The 22,966-nt window shown below is 34.2% G+C and overlaps 1 protein-coding gene across 24 annotated transcripts in view; it reads left to right on the forward strand.

The window, feature by feature from the left end:
- The window catches only part of ADGRL3 (adhesion G protein-coupled receptor L3), a 755,368-nt gene that overhangs the window by 654,924 nt on the left and 77,478 nt on the right, over positions 1-22,966 (forward strand). For all 24 annotated transcript variants that reach the window (XM_036021098.1, XM_036021052.1, XM_036021045.1 and 21 more), the window contains 2 exons: positions 17,339-17,548; positions 19,928-20,148. In XM_036021098.1, the coding sequence (XP_035876991.1) occupies positions 17,339-17,548; positions 19,928-20,148 (431 nt within the window). The remainder of the gene's footprint in view (positions 1-17,338; positions 17,549-19,927; positions 20,149-22,966) is intronic.

The following is a 22,966-nucleotide window of genomic DNA, read 5'->3' on the forward strand; positions in this document are numbered from 1 at the left end:
ACATTGATGTTTCTTTCCTCTCTTCATCCATTCCCTTCTCTGTAAAAATAAATAAATTATACACACACATACACACAAACAATCATTACAAATATTTAGGTAATGTGATTCTGTATTAAACTCAGATAGTATTTATGATATTTTAAAACATTTCCATTATTGGGAATGATCTACAGGTTTGTTTGTTTTTCTGTTGTTCAGCGGAATGTTACACACTAAATTGAAATGGATACCTCTTCTCTTGCCAGTAATTCTTCTTGTGAACAGCAATTGTAGGAGAAGTATTTTAGTTTACAGGAGGATAAATTTCAAACTAACTGACTAATTAACATTTCTACTATGGTTTGGAAGAGCATTATAAGTAAATGCTTTAGAAAAGGATCTGACAATTTATATCACCTCTTTTCCTGTACTCAAATTATAATTCTTTGGAAGCTAATAAAATAAAATGTCTCCCTACTCTTTTCTGTCAGTTTAAGTTGATGTTGATTTTTATCTTTAAAAGGCTTTACTTCCTCTAGTTTGATGTTTATACTCCTCTTTCTCTCTCTCTCTCTCTCTCTCTCTTTCTTTAACTTAGTGTATCTTATTGCCTCCACCCAAACTTCATGCCTAAGTGTAGGCATTGATTTTGCTTTTTAAAATCATTGCTTCAAATGATTTCTTAATTTAGTATTGATTCAAACAGTGACAATTTGGAAATTTTAAATCTCTACCATAGATTCAGTGTGCCAAAAATTTTATAGACAGACTTTGTCTAGGCTAGAATAAAACATGAGGTACTTTTGCATTGCAAGATTTTGAAGATTCCCATGGAAGTACTTATTTTTTAAAAGAAAATAACTTTATTCTTGAAAGTCCAAAAAGAAATGTTACTTTGAGCTTAAGAAACTTTTATTAGTGAAAAATGAAATGCCTATTGTATGATGCTAAAAGTTGTACACTTCCGTTCCAAAATATTTATGCTAATTTTATATTTTGCCATTTATAGTGTAATAGACTTGAGGTGGAGGTAGAGATTAAAAATCATAACTGGTATATAGTGCTTTAAACAATGTATTCATTTAGGGGAAAAATAGATAACTGATGATTTGAATATCCTCCAAATATGAAATTATTTCATAAAAACAAAATAGTTTCAAAAAATGATCAAATGGAAATATTTCATTATATTAAATATCTTGAATAACTTTGTATTAAACAATTGACAGCCTTCTTGAACCAAAAGCTATTCTTGGATCTTCTCATTGAATAGTTTTATAAGGATGCATTTCCTTCATAGATTTATTTAAATTTGACATTCTTTATTTACCAGTATGAATTTTTATTGGCTACCTCCTCCACTAGACTCTAAGTTCAGTGTTAAGAGCAGAGAGATGTGAGAGAATCAGCCTTGCAGATCATCTGGGGAAAGATTCTTCCAGGAAAACGGAACAAAAACAAAACCCTGAACCCTGGTGAACCCTCGAGTGAGCCTGATGTTTCTGAGGAATTGCAGGGAGAACAGGGTCATTAGAATGGAAACAGTTAGAGAGAAAGCATGTTAGCAGAACAAGTCAGAGGTTCTGGGACAAAAGGTTTTGAAGGTCACCAGAAGGACTTCGGGAATGGATTTTACTTCAGTGCAGAGCTCTGAGCAGAGGAGCCGCACAATCTGCCATATACATATGTAATATATTGATGTTTTACATCTACCAGTTTGATATGCATTTATTAAGGAGATCTATCAGGAGATATATATTTATTTAAAAGGAAACTTCAGCCATGCCCTGACTCTAAATGATATATTGGGTTAGCAAAAAAAGTCCATTTATATTTTTTCCGTAAAATAAAAGACACATTTTTCATTTTCACCAATAACTTTATTGATTTGGATATTTTGAGTATGTTGACTATCTCCCCCGTGGTAGAATGTTGATGGTTCTCAATTAATATCTCAGTTTGATTGCTATCAACTTCAACTTGTCTATCCAACCATGGAGCACCATTCAATGAGAAACCTCCAGCAGGAAAGTTCACAAACCACTTTTAACTCATTTGATCAGTGACAGCACCTTTTCATACACTGCACAAACCTTTTCTCTGTGTTTCTGTTGTGTTTGTACATTTTTAAAACAATAAAGCATATTATGCTGAAAATGTTTCTTATTTTCTTCGATCTTCAATATTAAAAAGGCTACACAAAAATCATCAAATTTGATGTTTTAAAAATATTTTATTTATTTATTTTTAGAGAGAGGGGAAAGGAGGGAGAGAAGGAAACATCAATGTGTGGTTGCCTCTTGCACATCCCCTGTGGGTTACCTGGCCTGCAACCTAGACATGTTCCCTGACTGGAAATTGAACCAGCAACCCCTTTGTTCACAGGCCAGGACTCTGTCCACTGAGCCACACCAACAAGGGGGGCAATGTTTTTTTGTTTTGTTTTGCTTTTAAATGCACTCTATGACTGCTGGCACAATGTAATCTAACAAAATTATTTGGAATGAATTAAAGACAAACTAAGTGCTACTAGGGCCATCTTATGGGAAAAAAATTTTTGGTCAATGCAATATATACTTCTAAAAGTGTGAATTAGATTTTTCGGTGAGAAATGTGTACTTTGCAAGATAGTTTATCTTTATGTAGTTTAGTCTCTCTGAATTTTAAGTTCTCTGAGACATTCAGTATATTTATTCTGGAGTCTTAAATACCTAGAACTAAGTCTGTAACAATTTAAGATATTCTCGAGTTGCCTAAATTCTTGTCTAGACAACCAAGAGTAATACATCCCTTTTACTTAAGAAAAGAGTGACAACTACCACCTTCTCCACCTGTCCACACCCCTTCCCCTGTACCAGAAAGTAGCAAACACATACCTTTTAATTTCCATACAGAGTTTTTAGAATTTTATATCACTTTTGAGTAATAGGAGTAAGACAGGTATTTCAAAATATGAATGGATGCAATAGGAGAATTTTTTCCGCACCACCATGGCCCCCAGAGGACCACAAGACCTCTGATGTCCTTTGACAGATAACATGAATGAAGAATGTTGTGGCCATATCGCTTCCCCCTTGCTACAGTGGATCAGCAATTGCCTATAGCCTTCTTTGATTCATTTCCAGTAAGTTGCTATGAGTAGGGGAAATTATTAAAGGAAGAAGAAGAAAGTTCTATAGATTCTCCACACTGCTTATCTGTGTATAGGACAGGAAGGAAGAGAGGAAAAGTAACATACCTAGTGATAGAGAGGATATTCTTTTGCACCTGTTTTTGAGAAGAGAAATTGGCACCTAGCTGTTACTATGTCTTCTTATGTTTATGAAAGGAAAAGACATATCTAAAATTAGCTATAGGGAGAGAACAGCTGAAATTATGGATTTGGATAAATAGAAACCATTACAAACTTTTACTACTTGTTTCTATCACTCATTTTGTAGAGATTTTTTAGAAAAGTTGAAAAGTGGTGCAACAAACATTCCTCCACCCCTTTTCCTGAATTGATATTTAATTTTTGACACATTTGACTGCCATTTTTCTGCGTATGTTGGTATAAAATATGTTGCTATATTGTTTGATTTCTTGAAAGTAAATTGCTGACTTTATAATACTTAATTCCTAAATCCTTCAGCAAATATTTTATTTTTTTTTAAAGATTTCATTTATTTATTTATTTTTAGAGAGGGGAGGGAGGGGGAGAGAGAGGAAGAGAGAGGGAGAGAAATATCAATGTGCGCTTGCTGGGGGTCATGGCCTGCAACTCAGGCATGTACCCTGACTGGGAATCGAACCTGCGACACTTTGGTTCGCAGCCCGCGCACAATCCGCTGAGCTATGCCAGCCAGGCAGCAAATGTTTTATTAACAAAGATATTCTCTTCTGCCATCAACATACATGACATTTAAAATTAAACAGATGTTATATATTTTATAATCCATACAAAAAGTTGCCCAGTTGTCACAATAATGTCCTTTAAAACCTTTGTTTTTCCCTGCAGGACCAATAGCTTTTACTTGCCAGATCTCTTTTGTCTTCTTTAATGTCGAAGCCTTCCTGCATGTAATTTTTCATGAAAATGCCATTTTGTAGAATCCAGGTTATTTGTCCTGTAGAATGTTCCACTGTTATAATCTTCCTGATTGTTTTTTTTCATAATTAGAGTCAGGTTAAACATATTTGGCATATGATATAGGAGAAGCTGTATACCTCCCACTGCATCGTGAGGCCTCTTACTGAGTTTGATTGCTTTGTTAAAGTTACATTCTACAGGAATATTGAATGTTTTGTAATTGAGAGGAACCTGTATTCTTTTAAAAACATAACATGCTTAGCCCACCCTTTATTTGGCCCTTAAATAATTGAGTACCATCTGTGTCACAGGCAAAGCTTAAGTCTAATTAGTAATGTAGATAAGTAATCAGCAAAATCTGTGTCTTTGAGAAATGTCTTATTGCTGTAGTAGAAGACGATGTAGAAACACACGGGGAATAGCTTTAACTTGACCTGGAGGGTGAGGGAAAGTGCTGTAGCTGAAGTGACATAACTGCTTCAGCAAAAGAGAGTGGCAGGGTTGAAGTAGCATGAAGTAAGGCTAGGTTTTTATGGCTTTACCATACATGTTTTAGCAGATTTTATTTTTTTTAGTATCAATGACATTCTTATGCTGATTGTTTTTATTTCTGGCTCATAGCAGAATTTTTAAGGAGAGAAAGCCCTGTAGTCTTATATCCAGCTTGAGTCCTTATCCTTACAATTTTTAGGTTTTTAAATAATTTTCATTAAATAAGCGTGGCTAAAAATCAGAGAAGGATATGCATCTGTAATTATAGTGAGAAATATTTTATTAGAAGGAAGTAACCAAGTGTATGGAGATTTTAAAAAGTAGAGATTGGGTGAAGACTTCAACCCTCAGAAGGGCCCAGCATGTCCAGTAATAATAGGAATAAATACCATTTTTTAATGTTTACTTACACTAACTCATTTCACCCAAAACATCACAACAGATATTGTTATCATGATTTATTTGCCCTATTTGTAATCTGAAGGGCAGTCAGAATACGAACAAAAATCAAGAGACTCCGGATCCTAATTCCGTGATTCTTTACGTGATTGCCTGTTGTTCCTCAGCAGGTTGTCTGAACTCCCTGTTCCCAGTATTAATCGGTTAGATAACTCATTAAAATTTTTTCTAATGTATCCCAGGATTATTTTAGGGGCTGAATAATAAAATTCTATTAAGAATTATAAAGTTTTCTACAAATATGATTGGTTAAATTCATTGTTTGCCTCACTGTCCTCAAAACCCTTGAGCTCTTGATACTGGAAGGGTTGGGGAAAGGATAACTGTGAAGGCCAAATTAGTTGAGATTTTAATAACCAGTAATCATGGATCTACCTCTATCCAGGTAAGCTTTTCTGAAAAGAGAAATTTAATATAGTGTTTTGCCTTGTTTTTTAAAGCAAGACTTTTTCTTCACAATGAAAGTATCAAATAAGGGATTTATAGCAAGATATCATCATAAGTACATATAACTTCACAACTCTCTGAAAGGTTGTTTACATAGCCACTGTGGAATCCCATGATGTCAGGACTTCCAAATTCAATTTTAAATACAATCATAAGTTGATACTAAGTGTACATAAACTTTTTCATTGATTGTATTGCTTCATAATTAGTGAAGTGAATTTTAACATTAACTAAAAAGTGAAATATTTTTAATTATATTAACTATAATGGCAGTACTCACCCAATTTACTCATGCTTAATACAGTATAATCAACCAACCAAGCAAACAAAACAAGTATAAAAACCTTTTTCTATCCTAATGTTCTAAAAATATTCACAATTTCTTATACTGTTTTAGGTAATAATAATTGAATTGTTCTAAGTTGATGTGTTGCTAACTGTAGTCTATTTGTTTCAGGTCACAAAATTTTGTCTTTTTTAAACTTTGATAGTATTCAGCATTTTGTTTTGCTTTGTTTTGTTTTTAATTTTTTCCTGGCCTTTTTCATTCCACTGTGTCTAGTAAATATGGTGATAAATCTAGAGAACTACTGTCCTCTACATGAATTAGGCTACATTTTCCAAAATTATATATATAACAGGCAATATATATATTGTCTATATATATTGGCCTGTCTAAGACAGGCAATAAAGTCAACTTACATAAATATATAAAAAGAATAAGTATTGTTATTTAAAGATCTCCCATGGTCCATTACTTGATAATTTAAAAGTCCAGTTCAACGAAGTTTGGAACCTTTAAGATGCTAACTTTGTAAAATTTAACATTGGTCCCTACTTATTGTCTCTAGGCCTGTGAGGTAATAGGTCCCAAGGATTTTATCTGGAAGCCCCCCACTCTGTTTGAAATGTAATAAATTTAGTCAAGAGGATGGAAAAATGAAAATGTAATAATTATTTCCTTTTTCTTTTTCCTGGAACTGCTTTAGCTAAGAAAACCAAATGAAAATAGAATACTGGAGTAAAAATGGGTTATGTGTCCGTGTGTGTGCATGTGTGTATGTATGTTCACATTCTATTTTATTCAGTACCTGACACATGTTAGGCATCAGATGAATATTCTTAGAATCAATTTAGCAAACTTTTATTAGAAATTAAATGTTTTGTTTGAGAATCAGCAAATTTGCTGAATGATTCCTACCAAACATTGTTTTAACAAAACCACTGGGTTTAATTATTGCATTCAAAGGATAGTGAAGAAGTATTCACCCATGAAACCTTAGCTGTGCTCAAGAAGCTTAATATAATTGGGTCACACAAGGTAATACAGAAGGATCTGTGGTCCTCCCCACTGAGGGTTAAGTTGTTTAGAGCATGGAGCATGTGGCCACCAGTAGGGGTGATCAACATTTCAGAGGGAACTGAGAAATAGCACGAGAAGATCAAAAGTGTATTTATTATGTAACAAGTCATTATGCACATGTGTTATTACTTCTTAACAGTGCCAATTCATAGTGTTAGGCTTGTAGGAATGGGTCCCCAGCCTTTGAAAAATGGCTACCCACTTTGTATCTATAGGCTCTCTCTGGTAGATCAGCAGTTTGTCAATCAGTTCTTTCACATCTGTGAATTCATCATATAGGCTGCCAATGTCCAAAATGTTCATTATTTTTTAATGCTTCCAAGCATATTGGATGTCAGCACTAGGTAAAATACTACCATGGAAAATGGTTTTAAAGCCCTGAGGTAATTTTGCATTATGGAATCTATATTGAATTCCAAAGAAGATACAGTTTTAATAAAGAAATGAAGAAGTCCTATTTAATCTGACTTCTTTTCTGGTTATATTTTGGAAACACTCTTAAATCCCCCAAATAAGTCAGTTTTTCTCTGTATGAGTCTTTGTCTTGAACCTGCACAACTTCATATAGCTCAGGTAGAGTTAGTTCATCTTTTTCCTTATAGCCTGTTTGGAGTTCATCACACAGTTTTAAAGAAGCATCATATAAATTTCTTTTACTGTAATCTTTTTGTTCATTCTCATCTGTCATATATTTCAAGATTAAAGAAAGAAATTATTGTCTTTTTTAAATTCTTCTTGTATTGCCCTGGCTAGTGCGGTTCAGTGGATTGAGTGACGGCCTATGAACCAAAGGGTTGCTGGTTCGATCTCCTTTCAGGCAACATTCCTGGGTTGTGGGTCAGGTTCCCAGTGGGGTCTCATGTGAGAGGCAACCACACACCTCCCTTTCTCCTTCTCTTCACTTCTCTCTAAATATAAATAAATAAAATATTTTTAAATTTTTTAAAAATAAAATTCTTCTTGCCACATACATTGAAATATAATTTTATAGAAGGCCAATATTTTAATATTTTTCTATGTCCACACAATGATAGCAGTCTTATAGGCACATGTCTCAAGAGACTGTCTCCTCCCATTTCAAGAAAGTTAAAAAGCCCATTAAGTACTTCTGCACATTTTGAGGAAACTGAAAAGTGACCAAAAAATTTCATTACAAAACCTCATTATCACAGGTAAGCAAATCACATCCATTTTCAGAAGCCTTGTTTGTAAGATGCACAGGACATTGAGTAGGTATGAACTGTTCATTTCATTATATAAGAAATTTATAAGCTCAGTGGAATTTTCTAAAATTTACATTTGCACTGTTTGTTGAATATGCAGGTAGATGAGCAAAGGCTACTTTATAGTGCATTAAGTTATCAAATTTTTTCTTTATGTCTTCTAAAGTTTCATTAAAATCATTATAGAAAAGAAGAAGGTGTCTGAAATTCTATTTTAAAAATTAAAATACATAAGAACTAAGCACATTTTTTTATTTGCTATGATTCAATGTATTACTTGATATACTTTAGAAAGCATGATTTTTAGAAAGATCTGCCAGAATCAGCTCCACAGTGTAAGAAGCCAAAGCACTGGTTACAAAAACTTCACCTTTTGTTTACTCACAAGACATTTTATTGCATCATTTGAGTTAGGAAAAGTGACTTTACTCTGGTGCACAAGGAAACAAAACAACAATGCGTGTGTATTCTTCTGGTCTACTCAAGCGTATTCCACAACCATTGATTTCAACTCAGCATTTCTTTTATGGGAAGATTATAAGAAAAAAAAAAAACCTTCAGATTTTACAAAAACTGGCCTGTCTCATCCTAGACTTGTGAGACTCAGCCTTCCTGTGCACATTCACACAACCTTCACTGTTGTGCAGGGTCTCAGAATCACTTCTGCATGTTTTGCAGTGTGCTGTGTTTTGGTTATCTTTCTAATCAAGTTTTGTATGTCCTTCCATGAGTCCTTAAAAATAAAACATGTTCACCTTCTTTTTCAGTGTTATCGCCTTATTATATTATATCATTCTCAGTTTCATTGAGCTATTAGAAAATGTGATTATAGTATTCACAGTGTTATAAATTAAAAGAACACAGTATTGATATAAAACAAAACAGTTAATGCAAAGTCAAAGAGGAACTCAGGATCACAACAGAGTGGTGCAACCATTACTGAGAATGCCCAGTGTAAGCGTGACTGCCTACATTAATAGCCAGGGTGAAAAGCAGCAGCAGTCACTAAGGAAGGTACATAATTGGTACTACCACCATTTGACACTAAAAATAGTGTTGCTTCCAGCCTCTGTTTTCTCATCTGGATTTTTTACTTTTCTTTTAAACTCCTACATCCATCTCTGATCTCTGAAATTTGTTCGTGTCTTAGGGAGGGCTATCCCAGGATGCAAAATCAAGTGCTGAAACAAAGAGATTCTGAGCAAACCTGGGCAGCTGGCAGCCTACCACTAATTTTGTCTCTACTGCATACTAGTTGAATAATCTTGGGTAAATTACTTCTTTTCTGTGCTTCTATTTTTCATATGTAAATTGGAAATAATTTTACCATGTCATAGTGTTTTGTAGGATTGTATATGCTAATAAAATAAATAAGTACTCCTAATAGAATCTGACAATGCAATACCTCATCACACCAGTCAGAGTGGCCATCATTAATAAATCAACAAACAAGTGCTGGTGAGGCTGTGGAGAAAAGGGAACCCTAGTGCACTGTTAGTGGAAATGCAGACTGGTGCAGCCACTGTGGAAAACAGTATGGAATTTCCTCAGAAAACTAAAAATGAAACTACCTTTTAACCCAGCAATTCCACTGCTGAGAATATACCCTAAGAATTCCAAGTCACCAACTCAAAAGAACTTATGCAACCCTATGTTCACAACAGTGCTGTTTACAATAGCCAAATGCTGGATATAGCCTAAGTGCCCATCAGTAAGTAAACGAGTGGATCAAAAACCCATGGTACATTTACACAATGGGTTACTAAACAGTAGAAAGAAATAAGGAACTCCTACCTTTTGTGACAGCATGGATGTAACTGGAGAATATTATGCTGAGTGAAATAAGCCAGTAGGTGAAAGACAAATGCCATATGGTCTCACCTATAAGAGGAATCTAATAAACAAAATTAACTCACCAGCAAAGTAGAACCAAAGGCACAGAAACATGCAACAGACTGACCACATAGGTGGGGAAAGAGGGATAATGGTGGAAAGATGGGAAAATGACTAGTCAAAGAACATGTATGATGTTTAAAAGACTCCAGATACTCCTGAAATCTTTTTCTTACTTTTTTGCTTTATCAGTTCATTTCCTACAGAAATTTCTTACTGATCACTAATCATTTTTTGGTTTATCACCTTTAATCTATCTTTTTATCCTGCCTATATCCATGTATAATTCTCAGCTACTGCAAGACACTAAATATCCACATTTTCTACTATTTTCTTTTCTGTTTCCGTCATTATGGATATTGCAGATCTGGTTCACCAGATGTGGTGGCAGTCAATTTTTTAAAAAATTCAAAGCTAGTAAAATCTCAATAACTTAGAGTGTGCTGTGCTGTGCTTCTGATATCAAAGAGATTTGCTGAATAAGTTTTATTAAATCCAGAGGACAACTAGATATGAATGTTTTTATGTGGCCTTACTTTGCTGCTGTTTCTCTCTCAACAGTTCACACCTGAAAAGATTTAGATTGTATTTTTGTCAATTTGACACGAATTTGAAAATTGTTGCTGAGTTGTTTTGGTTTATTTACTATAAAAATTATAAGAAATGCAGTTACATTGTTCTTCTTACTGTTATTCAACTTTAACCTTCATCCTGTTCCAAAAAGTAAATCCTAATTTCCTCAGACCATTGAGCTCTTTATTTTCCCAAGAGTTTGTAGGGTGACCTTTGTGTCCAATGACATGGTTCCCAGAACTTAGAGCAATGCTGATAACTTATTTCACAGAGTTCATACCACATTTGTCAAAAAATAGGCCTTTTGTAACTTTACTGGCTTCAGTGAAATTCATGATTCAAACCAATGCCTTAATGCTTATGCAATACATTCATAACAAATCAAATGTTCATAGGTTTGCAAAAAAAAAAAAAAAAGAAAACTCACTTTAGCCATATTACAAATACTTCAGAACAAGGTATGTTTAAGAAATAATTTAAAAGTCATACTATTGTGCTTTAAGAAATTTGACTCAACACTAAAATAATTTTATGCAGATAGTAAAACAGGTTCTTGATGATTACTGGTCAAGAGTTAATAATTATCACAGGGTAATTGTTACCTGGGAGAGACCCAAGTCAGGGGCCCCTTAGAACTTGTTTCTCGGTTCTGGACTGCCTTGCAAGAGAAGGATTCAAGCGAGAGACACATATAGAGTGGAAATATGGTGAGATAGCAAGTTTATTTAGGAAACATGAGGACAAAGCTGCAAGCAGGCACCTGGCTAGTCTAAATGTCCCATGAATAGAGGCCATAAAATTGTTATTAAGTTTGTTAGTTAAGTTCGTTCTATGCACTTGAGCCAGGGCTACAAGCAGGAACTTAGATAATGTAAGTATGCCAATTATTGGGGTTCAGGGGTTATATGCCTTCAGCAACTTCTAAGTTCTCCTCTTTCTTTTCCTTTTAAACCTTGGGGATAATGTACAGCTACAAGGATTTCCTTCTCAGTAAAGGTTCTTGGTCTTAGTGAAATCGTTACTGAGGTTCTTTTTCGCAGCACAGTCTCAGGGGCTCCTTTCCTCATGAGCTATCCCTGTTGCGATGTTCGGATCACCTGGCAATCTTATGGGATCAGGTTCAGCCCTGCTGAGTTAACTGGTGAGACATGACTTCTTTTGTTTCCGGTCTCCTGCTTTAAGTTCTTTGATAGATTGTAATGGCGGGGGCCCTGTTTTATTTTCCCTCCAACTGCCTCATTACTGGCTGCTACCTACAGTAACACAAATGTTCAAGCAGCGTTTGGAAAAGTGCAACTTTCTAAAATTATTTTTTAAAAAAGAAAAAAAAATCCAGAGGAGTTCAAAATTAATTCATGCATTTTCATATCGCATTAATTAAATGAAAACCATTTCAAAGTCTCATTCTCTATATTGTTTGCTGACTTATTTTTTAGATAATAACGTTAATAAAGGTAGAAATATCAACATTGGCACAGAAAACCTTGGTATACTCTGATTGGATTATTTTCAAATCATGAAGCAAACATCACATTTTCCTATTCCATGAATTTGGACTTAGTTTTTCTAAATGTATTTATAGATATATTTGAGAGTTTCGCATTGACAGAATGACTAGAAAACATCATTGTTTTAGCCATATTATTTCCCACAATGTGGCATTTACCCTTATGCAGTATTTGTGTTACTCAGTAACCCACAATAATGGGACAAAGCAAAGTCATTGGGGTAAAAATAAAAGAGGAAAATTATATTTTTTCTGTAATTTTTACAACATGTCTGGCATTTTATATAAGAATAGAACCTTATAGAAAGCCTAAAAACAAGTGTTGCTTTAAGAAAAAGTTTTATTATAGAGAGTATAGAATCACTAAACTTCCTAAAAGTATCTTAATTTTCCTCATACTTCCCCATCTCCTCTTAAATTAATCTTTAAAAAATTTTGGTTTATTTTTATTTTTTGTGAGCTTTCCAAGCATTCTTTGCAACAAATTATACTAGTCTATCATACAGACTATGAAAACATTTTTAAATATACATCTGTCTTGATTTGCCTTTTTGTTATAATTTAAGGAAGAACATGTAGGTAAAATTGAATCCTCTATTATGTAGAAGTCATGAAAACAATTGTATAGAATTAAAGTGAAATTCAGATTCTGAAGTTAAAATCCGCCTCCTTTATATGTTTTGGATATTTACAGGCCTAAACTTATCAGTAGCCCAAATAGTATTAATAATGTTAACTAATCATCGATGTTATAAAGTAAAATTAAGTAACAGTTGGAGTGATGCTTTGTATCCTTAGTTAAAATAACACTGACATTTATTCTTATTATAGTTATTATTTTTCTGATTCATCTTGTATCATTCACACAGACTTTTAATTATTTATATGAAGGTTACTGTCAAACATGAAAAAATCCAGAATATTTTCAGATTACAAAGGCAGGAGGCATGGACTTTTTTTTTACCTTCATATATATTATCCTACTTATTCATCACAGTAATCTAAAGCCTGAGTTATTTTATTTCTCGATATATGAGGTTTCTGATAGATAAGTAGTTTGTTAAAAGTAACAACTCAAAATTAGAATGACAAGGTTAAATTCATGTCTGTATATGCTAAGGCTACCTTCATTGTTCTCTTATTTCTATACGTAATTTACCTCCATTGTCATAATTGTCTGACAAGATAGTAAGGTATAACAACATTTTCATTCTCCAGTTCCAATTTTCTGAAACTTTGAATCAAGAATTTAGAGCAAATGATTGAAGAACCAAAGAGTCCCCAAAACTGTGCAGTGGCATCATGAAATGCATGCAGTGCAACTTCTAGTTTATAATCTAAATCTACTATAGAAGAGGAGGATAATTAAAGAGAGATTGATTTATTCAATCAACATATTAATTGTTTCTCTACTCTATGATAGACATTTTTTTGAAGGGACTAGGGATACATTGGTAATCAGAGGCAATAAAACAACTTGTTCTCTTAGAGTGTATTTCTAGTGGACAATAAATAAAAAGTATCAACAAAATATGTAATTTAGTCAAGTGCTAAGGAGAAAAATAGTTCAGGAATAATAGAGAATCAAAATGGGGAAAGATGTTTACAACTTTAGGTAGAGTGAGTCAGGGAAACCCTCTGTGAGAAGGTGACCCGACCTTTGAATGAAGGACTGAAGATAGTAGGTAAGCCAGGCAGATATCTTTCAGAAGCGTATTCTAGGCCAAGGGCACATCCAATACAAAAACTCTGAGGCTGGAACGTGCTTGACATATTCAAAGAACAGAGCAGGCCAACGAGGGTGGAATGAACTGAATAAAGGCAAAAATAGGAAATGATATGCAAGCATACATATCTTATAGTTCTTTGCTGACCTTTATAAAAACTTTTTTTTATTGAGATGGATGAGAGACATTGGATGCTTTCATTAATGAGTCATATTATATGACATACACTTTTTTTTAACTGTTCTGATGAATGTAGAAGGGGGACATGAGGGTTAAAGTAGGAAGATCAATTAGGAAGCTACTAAAAAAATCAGGTGGCTCAAACTAATTTGGTACAATTGAGGTGATGAGAGGCTGCCAGAATCAGAAGGCAGGACCTATAAGATTTCCTGATGGGTTGATCATAGTGTGTGAAGACAAGAATCACTATGACCCCTAAGTTTTTGGCCAGAACACCTCAAAGATGAAGTTGCTATTTACTGAAATGGAGAAAACAGAGGGAAGAGCAGATTTGAGAGGGTGGGGAGTGGAGAAATAGGATAGGATGAAGGGCTCAGTTGTGGACCTATAATCTTTGATACCTTTTTAAACACTCAGGATTAAATGAATGCTAAATCCATACTGACATAAAAAGGGTCAGCTCTAAGGTGATTAGTTCTGAGTGGGATTATTATAATCATTCAAAAACAAATCTTTATTAAAATTTTTTATATGTCAAACCCAGTACTAGGTGGTGGATATATTAACAAGGTATAAGATTTAAAAGATCTCAAGGTACATAATGGCATATAATTCTTGTGCTAGGTGGTTGATTGAGTTTCATGGTGCTCACCAATGTGGAACCTTGGAAATAGAAATGCTAGGTCCATGACCACATTGTTAAAACTATAGTTAGTCATTGTATTCAATTGGCCATCCTCTTGAAGGGGGTTTGGTTGTTCTCATGGCTTGGTCCCCTGGAAGTTCTAGTGTGGCAGAGGCAGACAATTATAAAGAAGACTATACTAATAGCTCTTATTGGTATTTCATCCCCATTGTTCTTTTCCCTTCGTGTTACTGATAAAATTCTAGTTGTGGGTTGTATCCAACGAGTGCTGCTGTCACAGTGCAGCATACACAAAATGCTGGTATTGATGTTTTCGGAGCTACACAGTCATATCTGAAAGGCGAACTAATCACTAGACTTTTTGTTTTCTTTGAGTGCTGTGTACTTTTTGTGCTGATGTTTTGACATCTGGCATTCTTCTCTTAATAACTCTGCATGGGGTTTTTGAAGGACCTGTGAAGGCACTAAGTAAAGTAAATACATTTCTAATAAGGCAAGTACCCAGAAAAGTACAGGATTTTTTGCTTCTATTTTTTTCTTTCCTTTTAGTATTTTAGGTCTTTAGGATACATTTGAGAATGTATTATGCCTGCGATTTTTCCCATTATGGAAGACTGCTGTGCTGAAGGTTGGTGCTTGATACTCAATCACAGCATCTTTCCTTTGAGTCAAAGCAGACAGCAAATAGCCCTCTGTTCAGGGAACCAGGTAGCACTAACCACTCTCCGCTCTCAAATAGTAAAAGTAATTTAAGCTATCAGAGACCCAACACTACTTTAGTAGTATCCCCTGGAGAACAAAGCTGTTAAAGCAAAATTTTATGTGCTTTTCTTTCATGATTTCAGCTCCTTCTGAGAAATAGATCTAGAGTTATGCAGGAATATTTCAAAACTATTTCATTGACAGTGTTCTAGCAGAGTTTTTTTAATCAAATAACAACTGTGAAGTCATATCTGGCAATATGAGAAGTGCTATGATTCAAGTTACAGTGTGGTACCTCAGTTGTGAGAAGAATTTTCACATTCAGAATACTCTTTATATGTGGTTTGTGTAAAACATAAAAGTGTGATGTTTGAATAAAAACAAATAAAAATGAAAAGCCTGGATATTTTTGTGTTTTTAGGGAAAGTTGTCATTGTGGAAAACAACTAAATGTAGTAATTCCCATCCTAAATTAAAAATCAGTGTTTATGATTTACATAGTTAAAAAGGCATCAACTAGAAACACATCTTTTTACTTTCTACTAAAAAATTACCCATGCATATGTTACACTTTTAGTATTTAGACACATATCCATAAAAATCAATGTCATTAATTTATGTCTTTTAATATTTTATATATATAGTATTGTATCATACACACATTTTTTTTTATTTAAAAAATAAAATATTAGGCCCTGACCCATGTGGCTTAGTTGGTTGGGTGGTGTCCCACAAAGCAGAAGGTTGCTGGTTCCATTGTCAGGGCACATGCCTGGGAAGCACTTTCTTTCCCCTGTCGGGATGTGTACAAGAGGCAACGATCAATGTTTCTTACATCAATGTTTCCCTCCTCTTTCTACTTCCCTCTCTCTAAAAATAAATAGAGCAACTCTTTTTGAAAATTAGACTTTTGAGAAATATCCATGTCTCCCACTATAGATATGCAGAATACTGATTTTCTACTACTCTCTAGAACAAATTAATCATTATCAATTTATTCATTCCCTTGGTGATGGAAGTTAGGTGTTTAGTCCTTTTCAAGAAACCTAGAAAGAAAAGAGGAATGGGCAGTTATAGATGATTTCTCAACTCTGCTCCGACATCTAGGCGCACTGATGTGTTGGCCCACTGTAAATTCCGAAGCTTCACAGAAGTGATTTTGAGTGGAGGCACATTACCGTAGGGTAGAAATCCAGGTCTGAATGTTAGAACAAGGACAGAAATGATAGCGGACAGACCAAGGAACATGGCAGGCATGGAGCTCACACAACTACTTTAACAGAAAAAAAAAACACACACAATCTCATACAGAACTTTTCTTGAGCTTTTTCTTAGCTCTATATGCTGTTATCAAGTATAGTAATTCTAAATACTTATTTTGAATCTGTGTATAACAGGATTTATTTATGCAAAATACTTCATGGTTGGAACTTCCTGATCTCCTGAAGCCATTTAATACAAATATAAATCCAGGAATATCCTCATTCCTTTAGATCTTCCACTAAATAAGTGGTACAAATATGTGGCTATTCGTCAGAATTAACTGGATATCTTTACAAAAATACACACTTTTATAACTCAACCTTGGAATGCTCTGACAAAGTATAAGGCAAAGGAATTATATTTTTATAAAAATCCCCCAGTGATTCAAAAACCATTTCCACAGTTGAAATACCGCTATGTTAAGTGTATAGCTTAATTTTTAAATCGAATATTTCCATAATAGTACTTGTTTAAAAAATTAGCCTAGAAGTGATATGGGTTGAAAAACTTTTTAAAAAATCATCCAGAATTCAGTTGATTTGCTTCAACTATTTATATTCTGAAAATGTATGTAGCTACTCAAGGTGCAAACACTATTGACATCCCTGAATATCAAACAGGTGTATACCTCAGAGAAAAGATAAAAGGTTTTACCTATGAACTAGAAAACCCAAACAATTATCTTATTCATTGTGTATGTGGAGAATATTTAGTACATTATTAAAATTGCATGTCATTAATCCAGGCCCTCGTAACTCTTTATAATTGGCTATGCATATTTGCAACTTATGACTTTCCTGTTGTATTCCCAGCACAGTGATGCAGTCCATGACCTTCTTCTGGATGTGATCACATGGGTTGGAATTTTGCTGTCCCTTGTTTGTCTCCTGATTTGCATCTTCACATTTTGCTTTTTCCGCGGGCTCCAAAGTGACCGTAACACCATCCACAAGAACCTCTGCATCAGCCTGTTTGTAGCAGAGCTGCTTTTCCTGATTGGGATCAACCGAACTGACCAACCAGTAAGCAACTTACATTGATATGAGTAAAGAATTTCTCCACTTCTAGCTGTGCAGTACTGGCAATACTCAAGTTTGAAAATACCCTCTCTTCCAGTTATCCAAGATTGATACTAACTTTCAAATCTTATTCAGTTTCCCTCTCATCATGTTCCATTGTCATAAAGCAGCAGCTAATGCTATGGATGTATGAATGTACATTTCCTCAGAAATTTGTTTATAAATCATTTTAAAGAATTGTGTGACTTTATTAGATTTTTCATTCTTTTTAAAAAACTATAGAGCTGAATATTAAGAAAAATAAAATATTTGGGGGAATGGAGTAGTATTTTTTCTAATAAATATAATTGTTATGTTTTGAAGTTTATAATACATTTTGTTTAAAAATTGTGGTTATTATATTAAAATGTATGCCTAAATAAGTTTTTCTAATTGATGTATCTTGGAAAATTGATCAAACTTCAGGTAAATTTTTGAATATATAACCCTTCCAAATTTTGTTTGGTAATTTATATCTGTTCAAGTTCTGTTCACATCTTTAAGTGCCAGCTTCATACTTTAATATTATTGGTACCTTCATTCAATCACATTAAAAAAGATACAAAGTGAGGGCAGGAGGAAGGAATGAAGGGAGAGAGAAACAGAAAAGGAACAATACTAGCTAACTGTTCTTAGTAAAATGATACCAAAAATGTAAATAATGGAAAATAGATAATATATTATACAGACCATACCCATTTATAATTTTGTGAAACCCTTCATATTTAAGATTCAAGCACATAGTAAAGTTTGTTCTCATTGAAATTGAAAATGAAAACTTTCTTTTTTAAAAGACTCGTAGGCATAATGAATAATTCATTCACTTAATGCTATTTTCTAGTATGTGTCCTTATGTATAGAGTACTTTACAATAAACATGCAGTTGCATTTGTGTTTGTGATTACACATTCATGATTAATGGCTGTAAAAGCTACAATTATGCTGACTATGCTTTTAATTGCTTATCATATACAAATGTGACAGACAGCTTTTCCGATAAACACATACATATGAATACACAAAGTACACATTTCTTTTGCCCCCAAAATAAAACTTTCTGATAAAAATTAATAGTTCAAATTCTAACTCTAAAAAACAAGAAATTGAAAACTGTTTTATGTTGCAGAAAGAAATCATTTTATTTTCTTCTTAACTAGGAATTCAAATGGCATGTTATTTCTTTTCATTTAGCAACCGTATTCTTATTTTTGCTTCCTGATGTTACACACCAAATGTTGCATACTGCACAAAACTGATTTCTGACAAGAGCATGAACGACAGTGTTTGATATGAAAACCTTGGGTAGAGTGCAGCCAGCCCAACCCGTCTTTCCTCTCACTGTTGGACAGGTGTCCTCTTCCGCATCACACGGTGGGCCGGCTCTGCTTTCTCTCTAGCCCTCTGATGCTGGACTTCCTCCTCTCCCCCTGCCTGTCATCTCTCAGAAACAAAGAAATTGACCTCTTCGGTCTCATTTCTCAAGGATCACATGAGTCATTGAATCCACACTAATCTGATAAGACCTATAAATTTGTCACCCTTTTCTAGTAGGAGCTATAGATTTTAGTTAAGACTTTTTATAAGAAATGAAGATGCCCTCCAAAGTAGTGAACACTTTAGGAACTAACATGAGAAAATTAATATATGGTCAGCTGGAACTTGTAGTACATTATTAAATATGCCAAACAAAATAGTTCACACTGTTTTAAACTATTGGCTACCTTCTCTGACCAAGCTTGTCTAGAACAATATTTAGTACAATAACAAAAAAATTGAGAGAGAAAGCACACCTGGAACACTTTATTTTAATCAGATCTATTTTTATGCCTATGTAGCATGAACTTTCCAATGCTACCTTGTATCCTTTCTGAAACAAGGCAGGGAAGAAATAAATTAGAATTAATAATAATGGATTAATCATCTATTATAAACACTGTAATTACTTAATTTTAAGAACGTTTCTTCTTTTAGTATTCTCTTTTATTTACTAATAATTAATACATTAACACATGTGATACGATCAAGAAAAAAAAATTCCCAAGATTGATTTGTAAAATCTTTAGACTAATCCCATCGATAAGTATCAGTATACTCTTAGAACTTTTTCCAAATACTATGTTGTGATCCACCAGCCATTATTAATAAAATGTTAAATATCATTTTCAAAGACAGGTTATATTTAAATAAGTTTTAATATCTGAATTTTAAGAATCTCATGCAGATTATTCTTCCGCAGACCTGCATTTTTACTGAAGTCTTGATAAATATTTATTTTCATTTTAGGGTGGTTGATACTATTTCCTTGAGGAGTTGTTTGACTAAATCACTTGTCCCTCCCCCTAGATCGCCTGTGCGGTCTTTGCTGCTCTCCTCCATTTCTTTTTCCTGGCCGCCTTCACCTGGATGTTCCTGGAGGGTGTGCAGCTCTATATCATGCTGGTGGAGGTGTTTGAGAGTGAACATTCACGCAGGAAATACTTTTACCTGGTCGGCTACGGGATGCCGGCGCTCATTGTGGCGGTGTCGGCTGCAGTAGATTACAGGAGCTATGGAACAGATAAAGTGTGAGTTGATGTTCTCTTTCTTTTTTTCTCACTTTTAAATCTACTGGAAACAAAAGCTTAGAATTTTCCCGATAGCTAAGGTCTTTTTATCACTTCACAGCAATCAGTGAAGGAACTGGAGAACCAAATGGGGTAACTCAATTCATGGTTGTACTTTTGTTATAATGCAAAGAGAAAAAAAATGCTGAGATTCAGTATGATGCTGTTTTCAAATGACACACTTTTTCATTATCTTAATTATAACCCTGAGTAATTAGGAAGAAATGATTATTTTAATATTTTTCAGAGCATTGAGGCATGTGTCAAATGGGAATTAAAACTGTGTTTCAGAGGACTGTGCTGTCCTGACACTAACGGCTTCTCTTCTTCCAGACATGTCAGTTCTAGTCACTGGTGAGATCATTAGTCATTAACAGAAAGAAAGGAGCATGGGGAATTTGTGTTTTCCCTTTTCTTTCCCCAGGTGGGTATTGGAGTATAGTGGTATATTTTATTTTCAGTGTAACTTTAAATCGGTGAGATACGTATGTGGAGCCGTCCGGCATACTTTTAAGGAACTCCATGAAAAATAGTTTTGTAACCCACTTCAATATAACATTTGGCATCTTGAGAATGAATAAAAGATTCAATAGGAAAATATTAGAAAGGTGACCAAGATAGATCTCTGATGAATAGCCACATTTAGGACATAGATTGAAGGTTGAAAATTGAAAATAAAAATAGGAAAGAGAACAGGTGAACAGAGCCTTAGAAAGAAAACTACCAAATCAGGGTCAGGGAACGTGAGAAAAAAGTTTCAAGATGTTGTTTCAAAACCATAGTGTTTTTTGTCAAAGTTAACTCAAATAGGGTAAGCATTAAGGGAAAATCATTTGACCTTCGCAACAACTATTTTGATAAAGTGCTAGAAGCGAAGACCAAATTAGAATGTGTGAAAGGAGATAAGTCACTAAAAAGCAGTCTTCAAGTATTATCTACACCCTGAGGAAGTTTGATTGAGAGATAGTGAAAATATTAACTCAAGATAACAGTAATACAGAAAGATTTAAAAAATGGAGCTCTGAGCTTGTCTAATCTGCAAAGCATCAAGCTGATAGGAGGAGAATCCTACAGAGAAAAATGCCTCATTTTTTTTATATATATAAAAGGAAGTTTCTAAAAGGGTAGAAAGGCCTAGGATTGGGTATAAGATGAGAAAAACCTTGATTTGGTACTGAAGTGTCTTTAGTATCCACCAACTCCAGATGTATCCATTGGCTTGCCTATGACTACAGAGCTAAAAAGTGGCAGACATGTGATGAAACAAGTCATGTTTGCTTCCACCACACTGGGGTGTTTTTGAGATGGTAAACATCTCTCCTGAGGTGAGTGTAGAGAGAACACACACAAGGTGGGGCAAAAGTAGGTTTACAGTTGTGAGTCCATGAAACAATTTATTTTTGCATTATTGTTTCTTAATTATTGTATTATTGTTTTCTACACAAAGAACTGTAAACCTACTTTGCCACACCCTGTAAGGTAAATTTTGAAGTAGAAGAGCTTTCCCATCAAGGAGGAAATGCTGACTTCTGCTGAGTAGTCAGGTGGGGTCATCCTGACAGCACAGGAGGTTTGAAAGCTTTGAAATGGGCACTACAGAAAATGTGTTAAGGAGCTAATTAGACGTTAAGAAAAAGATGTCAAAGCAGTAGTGATGCCTCGGATGAGGTTAGGAAATATCCATTTGTTCCAGAGTTAATAGGCCAAATGTCGTGACTTTTCTACCATCAATCAGCAGCTTGAATATGCTGGTGATTAAGCAGCTCACTTCCTGTAAGAAAAGATTCTTGAGGAGGAAAGAACAAGAGGAGGACTCCAGAGTTATTGGGGGGATAGTTAAAGTAGAATATATGCTGGCCCAGGGAGACCAAGAACATGATTAAAAGACCATTTCACTTCTTTTGAATATTCTTCTTGAGTACAATGACAGGTTGCAGAAAGCCCTTTGTCTCAATGTAACTAATAGTAATTACTCTTCAAATCTAACATTGTGAATTGTGGTTTATTTTGTGGATTCCACTGACAACTGTGAAACAGATTAGGAATGCATAAGAAATTATCTAGCGTTGCCTGTAAAGACATTTTAAAGAAGAGGTATTAGGTAGGTCATGGGATTTTTACAAATAACATCTTTGTTGATATAATTCACATACTATAAAATTCACTCTTCACTCATTTTTAGACCATTCACTGTATTAGGCGCCCATCATTTCTATCTAATTTTAGAACATTTTCATCACCCAAAAAAGAAACCCGTGAGAAACAACTCTCTTCAAATCATAGAATTTTATGTTTCAATCAAAGCATTTCCTCTTTAAGATATTAAATTGAATGTCATACTTATTTGTGACCTTATGCTACTTCAAATACTGTGTTTGGCAGTTTGGTTTTGCTCCTTTGCAGTTCCTTGTTTTTATTTATATTTTATGTTGATTTTTTTTCTCTTTGGATATTTGCAAATTTTCCTGTTCGGGAATTAACTCAAGTTTTTTTCTTTGTGTTTTAGTCATTTATTTTGAGACACATGTCATTTTCTGGGTAGTAAGAATCTATCTTTTCTTAGAATCAATAATGTGTAGTCCCTTGTGACTTTGTTAAGTCTTGGGCCATCATTGCTTTAATTTCCTGCACCATAACTGGAAGTTCTCATTTACTGATGTTATTACTTCATGGGAACAGAGGCTAATTTATTTCCCAGGCACTAATTTAAAAACAAAAAAAAAAACAGCTTTAATAATAGTTCAGTTTCACAATCACAATTTTTCCAAACTCAAAGAGA

This window comes from Phyllostomus discolor, chromosome 1 (genome assembly GCF_004126475.2).
Source record: "Phyllostomus discolor isolate MPI-MPIP mPhyDis1 chromosome 1, mPhyDis1.pri.v3, whole genome shotgun sequence".
Classification (NCBI taxonomy): domain Eukaryota; kingdom Metazoa; phylum Chordata; class Mammalia; order Chiroptera; family Phyllostomidae; genus Phyllostomus; species Phyllostomus discolor.